At 40.6% G+C, this 14,433-nt stretch overlaps 1 protein-coding gene across 1 annotated transcript in view; it reads right to left on the bottom strand.

Moving 5' to 3' along the window:
- Positions 1–12,102, bottom strand: part of LOC139639343 (solute carrier family 28 member 3-like) — a 28,780-nt gene extending 16,678 nt beyond the window's left edge. The window contains 15 exon segments of the mRNA XM_071513431.1: positions 635–733; positions 2,097–2,178; positions 3,129–3,326; positions 3,553–3,721; positions 4,655–4,785; positions 5,038–5,163; positions 5,334–5,414; positions 5,835–5,901; positions 5,903–5,913; positions 6,025–6,102; positions 6,367–6,480; positions 6,580–6,724; positions 8,343–8,532; positions 11,225–11,316; positions 12,041–12,102. Of these exon segments, the coding sequence (XP_071369532.1) occupies positions 635–733; positions 2,097–2,178; positions 3,129–3,326; positions 3,553–3,721; positions 4,655–4,785; positions 5,038–5,163; positions 5,334–5,414; positions 5,835–5,901; positions 5,903–5,913; positions 6,025–6,102; positions 6,367–6,480; positions 6,580–6,724; positions 8,343–8,532; positions 11,225–11,316; positions 12,041–12,102 (1,645 nt within the window).
- Between the last annotated feature and the right edge of the window lie 2,331 nt (positions 12,103–14,433).

Genomic DNA, 14,433 nt, shown 5'->3' with positions numbered 1-14,433 from the left:
CCCATCCCGGAATTGGGGTTGACATAAAGGTCAGGGGGAGAATTACTTAAATATGTTGTATTCTATTCACAATCAGGATGAGAAATCATCTGTAGCTACGCATTTCAATAGCCATAACCACAGCTTGAGTTAAGACACATGGGTATTAAAGCAATTAGGACGTCCCATAGGGGAAGAGATAGGGACAAGAGAAGAGGCTGAATGAGGAATTGCCATTAACATGTTTTCTATGATCTGTTCTCATGTGCTGTACCTATACTGTACATACTGTGTATATTAACCTCAGCTGTGTCACACAGGTATGTTTGTCACATTGGCCGGAGACACACTGAGGAAGGACATCTTGCTCCATATAACATTTAAAATAATGGGAGTGCTTTCTTCCACACATAGGAACACAAAATAATGATGTTATTATAAAACGGCACATAGCTACACACAGACAGACTGACAATGCTGTCCCCATTTAAATCATCCCTAGGAATACACAGTGACAAGGTCATCATCATTCTGTGTTCCTAGTGTCATTATATATAGTCAGTGAGACAGAGAAAGAAAGAAAGAAAGAAAGAAAGAAAGAGAGATGAAGACAAAGATGGGAGGGAGGGAGGGAGGGGAGTGAATGAACAGTCACCTGCGATGCATGCAGTCATGAAGCAGGCGACGCTGCCTGAGATCAAAGCCCTGGGGCCACAACTGGAGATCTCAGTCCTTCTCTCTGGAACCATGGCCGCTGGGAATAGAGCAACTATATTACAATGCTAATACATATATATATATACAGTATATATAGCAGCAGTATTGTACAAGCTGGAGATGTCAAACCTCCTCTCTGTTGCACAACAACAACAATCAGCAATGCCCCTCAAAAGCTTAATGCATGCACAGCTTCTTGCACTAAAAAGGGATTTCATTTCAAAATGCATTTATCAAGGACTTTCTATTCAATAGAAATCTAAAGGATACTCAAAAATATTTTGTGAGTTTTCAGTTTGTAATAGGCCCTTTTCACGCCGTCAGAAACCAGTGCATTCCACTTCCTGTGGCAATTTTATTTTTGCGAAGAGGGAACTTGAGGCGAAGAACTTGTAGCCTTTCTTTAGTTGAGTCTTTGTACTTCACCAATGTTAATTTTGGGCAGGTTATGGAGTGATTTAGTGAAGGCCAGAGCTGGCAACAGGAAGTTGTAATGCACCTGTTTCTCAATGCAGAAGCTGTTACCATGACGATGTGAAAAGGGCCTATTACAGAAAAATCTAATTTCTAAACTTTTTAATCTCTTTGCTTCACTGGACTGGATTACATTACTCCACTGGCTTCATCTTGTATTACTTTCTGTTACATTGTATCACATTCTATGTTGTACTATATTTTCCTTTTAAAATAGGTCTAATTTTACCTCTATTATTTGCAAATCTCGACCCTTCATTACCTTTCAATGGGATTTTGCGGTGTAGGGTGGACACTTGTTTTTACAACTTTATTTATCCAGGGAAAGGTTTTTCTGAGCATGCAAGCTCAGATTCATACAGTTAGCCTACACATTCACACCTGGGAGCTGTCGCTGTACACATCAACAGTAGTTGTTAAGGAAGGAGAGATTTGGAAATCTGCTGATTTTACTGTTATTGTAAGTCTGTTAAAAATCCTGAGACTTTGTGGGGGATATTTGAGCTACTTACGGGTCCTAGGTTAAGGAAACCACAGGCTAAATCAAATAGACTGAAGTTCTTGTTCATCCCACATTGTAAACTTGCTTAACTGTAACAGACTCCTCACCCCTGCTCCCACTTGTGCCACTCATATAATCAAGTACTCTTGCCATTTATCATTTTCCATCTGGAAAATTATTTTAAATTGTGATAATGTCTAGTGTTGTGTGCCTTGTTTCAAGCCAAAGGTTTACATTTGGGACAATAAAGTATTGAATTTGAACTCAAACATATTTACTCGACCGGGGATACTTTTCTAAATTTTAGAATTTTGGAGCACATGAAAACAGTCAAGGGCTTTGGACTTTCTGAACTTTCATTTTCCTGTTTGTCTGTTTGACATTAAGACCGAGCCTTGGAAACAGCTTATCAGGTGGAACTCACACATTGCTCCAACCGTCATCCCCAGGGAGGAAAAGTTGGCAAAACCACACAAAGCGTAGGTTGCTATGGTTTCAGAGTGGACCTGAGGAGGAGGAAACAGCTTTTGTCAAAAGTTTTGAGTGAATACAATTAGTCTCTTAGACCATGCTGCCTCTAACAAATTACGTTTTACATATATGTGTCATAAACATATGTAAACTGTTGGAGGCAACATGTAGTGTGTAAGAGACTGAGAATAGAAAACCAGATAACCTGAAATATAAAAAAAAATACAATGTAGAAATTACAATTATTGAGAACAACAATCTTACAAATCAAGCTAACCCCAACTGTCGGCATCAATCACACACAGACCCTAGCAATCAGCTTGATGTGGTGAGCAGGCACTTGTTGAAGCGTGTGTTGAGATGTGATGTGGTTAGAATTGTATCCCATGGTGTTGCTGAAGGAAATGCCTCTTTTGTCCACATTTGACATGACTAACTTTCCTCTCTGTCAATATCCAGTGGCCATCCAGTGATTATTTCCAGTATGGAACACCTCAGCCAATGGTCAAGGCATTCACACATAGACATAAAACAGTTTAATCTCCACGCATTCATGACTCTTGATGAATGTTGCTTTTCATTGCTGTTGCGTGAAAACCTGGTAACTCCAACTGGTGACAACATCCTCCAATATGTATTAATTTGAATTGAAGGTTTAGTTTGTCCTTAATTAGTTAAGCAAGTTAATTGACCCAAGAACAAAATGCACTGGCAGCAATAAAAGAAAAACTAGACTAAGTACATTTTCTGTGTGTGTATGTGTGTGTGGTTGGTAGGGTGTTACTGGGTGGTAGCTAGGTGATTTAATAGTGATTGTTAGGGTGTTACTAGGTGTTTGTAGTAGTAGTAATTAACAATAAGAATGACAGAGACAGAGGGAGAAAGAGACAGACAGATAAGTAAAGAGTTGAAAACTGAACAAGGCACAAGACCGACAACGAAAATGAAAACAAAAACGAGACAAGATACAATGAATGAGACTCACAGAAATATATTGCTTTACGTTGTCCACATATTCTGGCCCCCCTGCCTTCCGATTCCTAATGAGCTCAGACAGCCTCTCATAGGCCACAAACTCATTGAAAATCGTCTTTAAGCCAATCATCTCACCCAAAATGAAACTGTCTTCCCAGGACACGCCCATCAGGAAGGAGAAAGGCATGAACAGGTAAGAGCAGATGAGCTAAAATAGAGAGAGAAAGGAGGGAGTGTTAGTGTGTGTGTGTGGATGTTGATGTATATTTATGTGTATGTGGGGTGGTTGGGGGACAAAATATCCCCGTAGCAATAGAAAGTAGTCAACTTTGAGCACTGGTTGCTGCACCTCATTAGGGAAACATATTTTTAAGGTTAGAGCTTGGGTTAAATTTGTGAGTGCGTGCTTGTGTGTGTGTGTTCATGTCCATCACCGAGAAGCTGAGCTGTGGATAGTCGAACATCCCTCCCAGCCAGGAGAGGGCAGCGTTAAGAAAGGCCGCCAGCGCCAGGAAGGCGATGAGGTTGGCGGCAATGTTGGCCACCAGAGCCACAGCACAAGACGCTCCGTAGGACGCCGCTTCCAGCACGTTCTTACTCTCTCTGAGGAGACACAGGCCCCGTCTGAATGTTCACATTACATTCAGCCTTCTGAACAGTATCACATAGGAGCAAGAAGAGAGATATCTTTGCCCCTACTTTCCAAGGGTGGACATTGTAACAAATATCAATTATCCTGGTTACTGTAATAGAGTCACTTTTTATACTTTATACTTTCAAAGTAAATGATTGTAGCCACACTCCCATGCAGAGTTCTTTATTGTCTTAAAAAGACAATAGACAATTAAGACAAAAAGACAATTAAGACAATAAAGAATTCTGCATCGGAGCTATGGGAGTGCGGCTACAATCTTTTACTTTGAATCTTTGTTCCTGTGAGCCAGCACCCCACTAATACTGGTGTGTGTTTCAATCTATTGTTCAGTATTATATACTTTGCCACATTTCACATCCATTATAGTGTGCAAATTGCAAATTTGTAGGGTCTACATGGAAGGGAGGGATGGGTGAAGCAGGAGGCAGAATTGGGTGAAAGAAGAGGAGAAGGGACCGCTGGATAGATGGATAGATAGATAGCTCCACGGATGGATGCAGACAGGGAGAGAGGTATGGAGGAGGAATGAAAGGAGGGAAGGAAGGATGGAGGAAGGGATGGGTGAGTAAACTGTGGGGCATTTTGTAGTATGTATCTCTGCCTTCACTTGAATAATGCAACTTTCAAATTTACAAATACAAATCAGTCCTTTTAGGAAAAATGGCTACTTTCCCAGTCGACGACAACACATTTTTGAAGCGAGAAAATTGATTTAAAATGTTGGGGGCAGAAGGGTCATGGACTTAGTACATAAAGGACCCTGTGTACTTTCAGTTAAATAAACCCAAAAAGATAAATTTATAAATTTAGGTTTTCATGAGAAAGACAACAGAAGATTATGTTTGTACGTACATATATCTATTTATTCTGTCTTCTCTTACCCTTTGTCCAGCTTGATGCCACTAGCAGTTGTTATAATGGGCGTCTCGGTTTCTGGCCAGAAGATCTTAGCGATGGCCAAGGAGGCTGGAGCTGACATCATTGATGCTGTCAACAGGTGGGTCGCCTCAATCTGTAGAGTTGGAGGGGAGGCAGTGAGGGGACAAAGAGAATGAGCTTCCTTATGTGCACATGTTCTTGAAAGTGTGTGTGTGTGACCTCATGTTATGGGAAGTTATAAAAAAGGTCAAGGCAGGACAGAGTGAGACAGAGAGAGATAGAGAAAGAAAGAGATACTGTAGCTTCAGTGGTCAATCATTCACTTGCGGACAGAGCAGTTAAAGTTTTACATCCTCTTCCTCAGCCCCTCTAACCTCCTCCTCACCCCAAAGTAGATGAAGGCTCCCATGACAGAACCGGAGATGCTGGCAAAGCCTCCCGTCATCACAGCATGGATCTCAGACTGGGTTAGCTGACTCATGTATGGACGAATCAGGAGAGGTGACTCTATCTGAGAGAGAGGGAGGGAGGGAGGGAGGGAGGGGGGGGGGGGGGGGGGTGAGGGGGATAATATTGATACTTGCATCAGTGATTTGCTTGTTTGAAATCTTTGAAAAACTTGTTTAGGTCACTGATTTGAGGTCTATATTAAGAGGGAAGTCCTGATAAAGCATCACACACCTGTCCCAAGAATATGTTTCCAGCGGCAGCCATTGATTCTGCTGGAGACGTTCCCATGGTTACCTGCATTAGAAATCCAACCTAGATGAAAAAAACAAAACAAAACATGTGACAGAGAAAATCAAAGGAACATCACTGAACATTTAATTTACACTATATGCAATAGAATGTAATAATCTGCAGTAATCTCATTAAATTCAGGTGCTCATTCCACTGTCATGTTCATTCTCAAACAATTACCTTTACCATAATCAATAAATGCCTAACCTTAGCTCTTACCCTTACTTTAACCGAATTGTAACCCTTACCATACCTCACTAACCCATGACTCTAAAATTTTCCCTTCGCAAAGTGACGACTGACAAAATGTGTCTTTTGCCTCATCCTTTTTACCCTCAAATTTCCAAAATGCCAAAAAAAAGAAAACAAGAAAAAAAAAAAACAACAACAACAACAAAACACCTCACTCCCTCCATGTATTCCTCCTTCACACTTTCTCACCTTAAGAATGAGCCAGGGCATGAAGCCAACACAGTAGAGGATGGAGATGACTGTGCTGAAAAAAATCGATAGGCAGCACCTGGAGAGAGACCACTATCATCATCATCATCATCATCATCATCATAATCATCATCATCATCACTATCACCATCATTCATGTATGCGTGCCGTGTGCTGGTGTGTGTCATACCTTGAAGGCAAAGAGGTGGTCTGTGTAACTCTCCCCAAAGACAAACTTAGATCCTTCGTTTGTGTAAGACAGAAAGATCTGTGTGGAGGAGATTTTAAAATATTTAATTCTTTGAAACATAACTCTTTGAATCTTAAAAAAGAAGAAAAAAGAATTAAATCTTCAGGTGGAGCTTGTGTGTGTGAATATTTTATCAGCCAAATAGACTTTTTAGTATAAAATAGAAGACTAGTAGGCTGGCAGAGTAAACAAACAGGAAGAAATTACCAGCATAGTATGTGTATGTGTGTGTGTGTGTGTGTGTGTGTGTGCGTGTGTGCGTGTGCGTGTGTGTGTGTATACCTCTACTTGTTGTCCAAGCCATTGCACTGCGATTAAGCCAACATTGGTCCTGAGGATGAACAGACCAAAGGCAAACTGTAGCCCAATGCCCCATAGTAGAGTTCGCAAAGATCCCTGCAACACACACACACAGATCAAATAATCGTGTGTGTGTGTGTGTGTGTGTGTGTGTGTGTGTGTGTGTGTGCATGTGCTTGCATGTGTATCCCTTACCCTGAGTGGGTTTTTGGAGAACAGCACTATTAAGAAGATGAAGACCAGCAGACCAGCAAAGGACACCAGCTGTCTGGTCCCCTGCTTGGCCGTGTCCAATACCAGCCAGGACACCAGCGCAACCAGGAGCAACACATACACCACCCTGGGGTGGGGGGGGTGGGGGGTCGAGGAGATGGAGGGAGAGTGAGACAGGTAAAGCAGGAAAGAGGAAAGGAGGGAAGTGGAGAAATAACTCAGTCAGCAACTAATCCAATCTATTGGATAATTTCCTTTCACATTTCACCCTATTTTTAGTAATTCTTCACCTTCTTTTACCACTACTGGACTAGGCACTACTGGACTATGACTATACACTATGTTGTTGTCCTTCACTTGGGAGCAGCTGTTGGCCCCGAGGCTGGCAGCCGACCCGGTCCGCAGAGTCTGTACTGACTGAGCTGCTGGTACATCTGGGAGGGAGGAGAGCGGGGACGGAGGTGAAGGAGAGAGCGAGGACATTCACACCATCTATTGTATTTTGCATTGGTCGGGACTCGTGGGAATATTGGCATTGCAAGGATATTTTTAAGTATTATCTATTTTCCGATGGACAAAATGGTTTTGTCCGCCATGCTTCCTGCCCAAACGGCCCCGGGCTCAGCCAACTGGGAGGGTGCTGGCACTGTCTATAAACTACCCTGGATTGCTTTTGTATTCCCATGCTGTGAACTAATCCATATAACATTTGCCTGCACAGTTTCTGATCTGTACATATGCTGCAGCGTACATTCTGTGCATATGAGTCAGCACATATGACACATTTTCTGTATATATGCAACCTCCTTCCATAACATGTTCTGAAATAGTAATACTGGGAATACACAATAATGCATATACGTTTTGTGCTTTATTTCTGTACGCAAGGGAGCCTCCATCTAGAGTTTTTGATAGAGGAATATCTAGCAATGCACAAATCCAAATCAGCACATTGTATAAATATCTAATATCTAAATTGTGCATACGTGTTAGGATTTAAGTAGAAAAACGGTCAGTGTGCACATGTAGGCCACCAATTGGATGGTGCTACGTGAACAGGCGTAAAACACACATGTACGTCTTATTTACATTGGAGTGAAGCTGCTATATTATGTTGTATTGTATTATCTGAAGGAGTTGACCTGTGACCTGTACTCTAGGTGACAGCTGTTGCCATAGTTTGCCATTAGTTGCTTTCTTTCCTTTATCCTGCTCTGTTTGAATTCATTTCCCCATGCTGATTCCATGAACAATCTGTCCTCAGTCTGATTATGTTGTTGTCTAGTCCTTCTCTTTCTGTTTCCAGGAGACACTCAATTTGTATGAAATGTCTCGCACATTGTATCGTGCCTGCTATTAAGTAGGCTTTTTTTAGTATCTTGACGGTTTAGCAGGTAAATTTCTCCAATATCAATCTAGTGAAAGGACCAGTAAGTTATTCTCTCTTCTGTGTTTGATTGAGTAGATATAGATAAAATACTAACCAGAAAATAACAGAATAAAAACCTGCAAAACTACCCACAATGATGTGTGATGTGAGCGACAGCAAAATAATTTAGCCTGGAAAACAACAGCATGACCCTCAATATCAGTGTTTGGGCCTCAGTGAGGTTTGAATGTTGTTTGTTGAAGATTTAATTCAGCACTTTGGTGTTTTCATGTGCATGCTGCAATTTCCGGTATGGTTTTTAGACCTGGGACTGGATTTTGTGTACGGTTAACACTATTTGTGTCTCACTTCTCACCATCTGATCCAAAACCAGTTTCTGTTGAGGAGCTCCCTGACAGGAGAAAGCTCCTCCCACACCCGGTCGCCATAGCGCTCCATCATCCAATCCCAGACCAGGAAGAATGCAGTTACCAAGGAGATGACCAGCAGCCCGAGCGCCCGATGGAAGTTCAAAACGCACGCCGCTATCACCATGGCAACGGAACCTGAAACAAATTTGGAATTGATATAAAACATGCATTACATCCCACAGTGCTGAGAATAGATTGAAAAAGAATACATTTGAATTAGACAGAATTGAACAGTACAAAAGAGAAAGAACTGAGCAGAACATGTTTTCAAATTATATCCACCGCAGGTACATAAATTACACAGACACACACTCCCACACCCTCAACACTAGCCGCATCAACCTCTACAAAAGACCAGAAAATATGATATTTAAACATTTAAGGCGCAGATTAAATGTTTTCTTGGATGTCTAGACTGCTTCCCTGCAGATTCTCCCAGCTTCAGCAGACAGGATGAGATCTGATCTCACTGCGCAAAAAGGGCCAAAATCTGGAAGTAGTGGGATTGGCTATCTGAGATTCTTTGGAGAATACGGTCCAATTCTGATGTATATTCAGAGTTTTGTTTATATGTGCCATATCTAGTCAAATATGGAGTCAGTATACATCTTCAGGAGGACATACTGTATATTATACTAAGATACCACATATATCTTATACTGTATATGTCATGTATGTGTTCCGAATATGACCTTATGTCATGTCTGGAAATATCTGAGCTAAATTCTCTTCTAGAATACAAATTGTATCTATGGCATATCTGTATGTTTCATTGCACAAACAGATACAGTTTTATATTGTTCATATATGACTGAGAGTCATTTCATTAATCCGGAATCTCTAGAGAATATGGACCATTTCCAGTGCGTATTTTGGGGTTTTGTTGACATACCATATCTTGTAAAATATGGACTAAATATACATCTTTAGGACATATCCTTGGATACAAAATAGATCATAGAAAAAGAAGAATTCAGAGATAGCACTCAGATATATACCTTCAGCACCCTTGCTGGCTAAGCAGAGAGCTGCTAGAGCAGAGCCATATCCACCAAACACAACTGTATTACCATTAGTTGCAATTAATGGTTTATCTTGTGACTAAAGTGTTCCTGACTGAAATATGTCTTTGGGACATACTATATGATGTTTGGGTATCACTTAAATCTCATACATGTCATGCATCATGTCTGGATATTAACTTATTCAGTATATTAATATATTTATTTATTTTATTCAGCCTACATTTGCTTTCAGGGAAGTGGGAAGTCTTTGGCAACATAACATAGCCAATAGTTTAATGCACCAGTTTCTTCAGAATAATGTTGGAACCCATTTCATGATTCCCAGTTGGGACCAAAAAACTCAAGTCGAAACTCTATAATCCAAACGAGATGTTTTCTCATGGCTACACTGAAATATTAAACCAAAAGCCATGGCTCAACAGTCAGAACACACAATGCATGCACATGCACATTCAAAATATGAGACATGCATGCAAACACAGTCACAACAGCCTGTGTGCTGTATCCACAGCTGAAATGCTTTTAAGATAAGGAATTCCAGCAATTACCCGGAATAAATAAAATATTATCTCTGCATCGCTGCCTATTTTATTCTTCATGCCTTTTTACTGCAGTATTTTGTTCTTTGGTTACTTTAGAAGTATAAAGGCTGCATAATTGAGTTTCTAACTGCTATATGCTGCAAGGCAATCAGATATTTTTTCTCCTTGGCCTTTCTGAAATGTTTTACTGACTATGCTAGTGGCAGTTTTTCCAAAGCAATTAAGTCATAAGTCATAGTCATACTGTGATTCCATTTACTTTACCTCTCCCTAACACATGGCCATTTGTGGACAAGTAGTAGGCCTATAATGAAACCTTATTCTGAAAGTAACAGTTACATTTCAAAAATGTTTGTGTATGTTACATTGGACATTGTATGCAGTGGTGCTTGTAGGTGTGTAACAATATAGTGTGATATGAACTTGCCATAGGTAGGCATTTGAAATTGACATGAAAAGCTCACCTGTGCATTGTGGCTGCTGCTACCAACTTTAGGCAAGTAAATACTGTCATGTGATCAGTTTACTCACACCCAAGACAATTAGACTGTGTAATCAGTTGTTAGTGTCTCAGTTTATCCTGAACCGAGGGTGGGTGTTTACCAGGAATGACCTGAAATTCACTTCCTACCTTGCAGAGCAGTTCAAAAGATTGTAATAGTTGTTTTATATCAGTTACATAGCTGAGATTCACACAGATAAAAAAAAAAGCACATTGAATTGAATTGAATTGAATTGAATTGAATTGAATTGAATTAAGAACTAGCCTAAAAATAAATAATGGCTGAGAATCTCTCTCCACACACACACACACACAAAATCAGACTTGTTCACTCCTTATGTTGCATTGGCAATGTCTGCTAACAGCGCCAAAGCAGCCATTGCATCATTACGCACGGCGATTATGCACCACTACATATTGTGAGCCATAATAGCTTGATTGATCACACATGAGTAAGTCTAATTTATGTTTATTAAACAGCGCCTCCCTCTTGCCCCTCCTCTCTGTCTCTCACTCTCCTTTCTGCTCTCCAGGCCTCCATGGTGCTGAAAGGACGCACACTGGTGCCAAATACTGTGGGTATACAGTAGACTATAGTTGGTCAAGAATGAACAACATAATGGATTCTCCAAGTCTCCATGCCAAAACATAATAGTAGCGGGACGTAATTCTAACAAGACAGGTGTGTTTAATAATAATAGCCTGTAAAAACCCCCAATACTGTTTCACCTCCACGGCTAAATACAAAGACTATTTACCTGCTGCTAAAACCAGGAGTATAATCAGCTTGATCTGGTCTCTGTGTGCTCTCAAATACTCCTGGAATGTCTCCACTTTCTTTTCCAAGAATCTAGGCACACAAAAGGGAGAAAGATAAGGGAGATAGACAAAGAGAGAGCAAATAAATGTTACACCAAAGAGATAACAGAAAGGCTAGTAATTTACTGTAGAAAACACTGAGGGAATATCTGACATGAAAAGATATTGTGTGCAAAAAAAACAACCTTTTTTTGGGGTTGTCTGCCTCTTCGTATGCATCCTCAGCAGCATTGTCAAGATCAATGTATATCTGATCCTGCTCCTGTCATGCACGCACACGCACGCACACACACACGCACACACACACAGTTTTAAGATCATTGATATTAGGCATATGTTTACACAAGGCTGTTTGCACAAAGACTCATATTTACTTAGAGCGCAAAGGCAAACCGATGATTTGAAGACATCACAGGTTAGGTTAGCCTGTTAGGTTGTAGCATTGTATTTATACAGCAGAAAAGTTTCTTTGCCTGAAACTATCAAAAAACACTGCTGAAGCTCCTAAATCCATCTCACCAAACTGGTGTAGCAAACGCCTCATGCAGCAGAAAGATGCTGGTTTTACCAATTAAAGACTTTTTCATAACATTACTCATGATGTACTGCGGAGGCTCTCCAATGTTTTTAGTCCATTGAAATCTATTACTACTCATGTTTTGTAGGGACCAACAAGAAACGGCAATGTGTTTTGGGTCCCAAACCACAGCTTGAGAAACACTGGCCTGCATTCAGATATTTAGCCTACCTCCAACTCAATGGCTTTGTTGTCCTTTCCCTTCTTTCGGCTCTGCTCTGCTCGTCCATTCGGCTCCATTCTCTTGCTGTTTATGTTAAAGCTCTGGCTAGATACCTGCTGGGAGCCTTGTTACAGCACACCTGTCCAGAATTTCCTCTTTCCCTCCTCTCTCCTCCTCTCTCTCTCTCTCTCTCTCTCTCTCTCTCTCTCTCTCTCTCTCTCTCTCTCTCTCTCTCTCTCTCTCTTTTGCTCTGTGACACCTTAGGTAATCTTTACTAGAAATGAGGAGTGTGTGTGCACTTTTATGTGCTTATTTGCACACATTTCTTTCTTTCTTTCTGCCTTTTTGCCTTTCTTTCTTTCTTTCTTTCTTTCTTTCTTTCTTTCTTTCTGTCTACAGGAATGTTCACTCACAGACAGGCACACACACATTATGAGTAAGGTCTCTGTTTCGCTTGCTGATGCTTCGTCGATCTGTCACCAGGTTAAATGGTCAAAGGTCATTAAGGGATTAGTTCAGCATGCACACACACACACACACACACACACACACACACACACCTACACACACACACACACACACACACTTGTGTCATTATACTTGTGGGCACTTGTGGGTTACTGGGTTACAGTGATCTGAACTGGGGTGATGTATTGGACCAGCCTGCTCAAAATAGTTAATTACAAATTATGATGATGATTTTCCAAAATGAGAAAATTCCAAAATGATAGCAAATAGAAGTCAGCATGACAAGAGAACTCAAACCAATCTGTGTCTATAACCAATGTCTCAGTTTATCTACCAGAAGCCATATGTTTGTTTGCATGGTTAGCGAATCTTTCATTTTGCAGTGTGTAAATGGATTAGCTTCAATGTCAATGTTTAGTAGATCCAGAAGTTTATATCCATTCTTTATATCCATTTCTCAATATTTCAAAAATATCTATGATTACACAGTAAAATGTAGTGCTGTTTTGTTAGAAATCAATGCAATTAGACTCTTTTTTCACATCGTAGATATCTTTGGGATGAACTCCTCAAATCTGCTGTTGTTGTTGTTTTTTGTTCTACTTTGTATTGTTTTGTTTTTAAATGTATGAATGTGTTCATGCACCTAGCTGGGAATGTTACAAGACACTGATGGTGTCTAAATGAAATTAATTTTCACTGAAACATACACTATGTTTCCAACATGGTCCACTTTATCTGCTTTGTTAAATTACTTATTTTTGGGTCAGTGTGCCAGTTCTGGGTGAAATTTGTTTTCTTGCAGCCACTAGAGAGTGCTAGTGGATCATTTCTCAGAGCCACGACTCACGTGGCAGGTATCTAGAGGCCGGAGTAGGTTGACGTTCACATGACAACAATATTAAATTTTACAGGGGTGACAGGCTGTAGGTGAAGCTGTCATTCAGAACTCCTAAGAAAAGAAACAACAACTTAAAATCATTCACGTTTTCAAATGGGAAAGGCCCACAGCTCATCTGTTACAGGCCTCATCTGAGGATAAGACTTTTTACTTTTACATTTAGTTTGATCTTTACTAGCGGTGGGAGTCACTGTATTGTACGAGTTATCTTTTCCTGCCCTCCATACCTGCATCTGCCCTGCATTTGTACTGCAGGACTTCTCAAGCCTTTTCTTGAGGGGGTGGAGCAACAATTGTGTCCCAGTTCAGACAGCTGAGTGGGACATCAGCCCTCAAAAGTATCTGTCTTCAAAGCTGTGCAGTTGGCTGGCTTGTTGGCTGGACAATTAATGAGCTATGAAAAACTAAGACCCCAGATTCAGCCATCGTTCTAAATAATGAAATCAAACCATATATCAGGGACTCCCTGGGCCCCTGAAGACCCACTCTGAGATCTACTGTCTATTTGATGTAGCCTGTTCCACATGTTAAAATCGTTAATCAAGCCGAAGCCAAGAAGTTCAAGAAAACAAGGACGGAAGAGGGACGAGGAAACGGTTCCGTCTGACTGAGTTTTGTTTTTCCATAGAACACCTGCCAAAAACTCTCACAGTTTTGTAGCAGAGGAAAAACATTGTGTGTATGCAGGCTGAGCAAGAGTGATGCTTTCTGCTAAATGCACACACACACACACACACACACACACACACACACGCGCACGCACAACACACACACGCACGCACGCACATTCTGTTATTTGCACCTAACCAGTATGACTAGTGTTCTGTCTTCACCTTATATACAGCTTAGGGTCAAGGCAGACTACAAGACACTTTATGTATTTTTCGGAGCCTACATGCATAAATCATGAATTGATTTAGTAATTGTTTAGACCTGAAAAAGCCTCATTCTTCTAGTTTGGTTTATTTGAATCTAAAGTGACTACCATGTTTAAAATAATATAATAAATGACCATTTAACACCAAGAAATCAACTTGAC

Source organism: Centroberyx affinis, unplaced genomic scaffold, assembly GCF_046629955.1.
Source record: "Centroberyx affinis isolate AG114_WGS23_722 - 3 ecotype Tasmania unplaced genomic scaffold, CSIRO-AGI_Caff_v1 ptg000281l_1, whole genome shotgun sequence".
Classification (NCBI taxonomy): Eukaryota; Metazoa; Chordata; class Actinopteri; order Beryciformes; family Berycidae; genus Centroberyx; species Centroberyx affinis.
The sequence above is the reverse complement of the archived record's forward strand: the minus strand, read 5'-3'. Positions and strand labels throughout refer to the sequence as shown.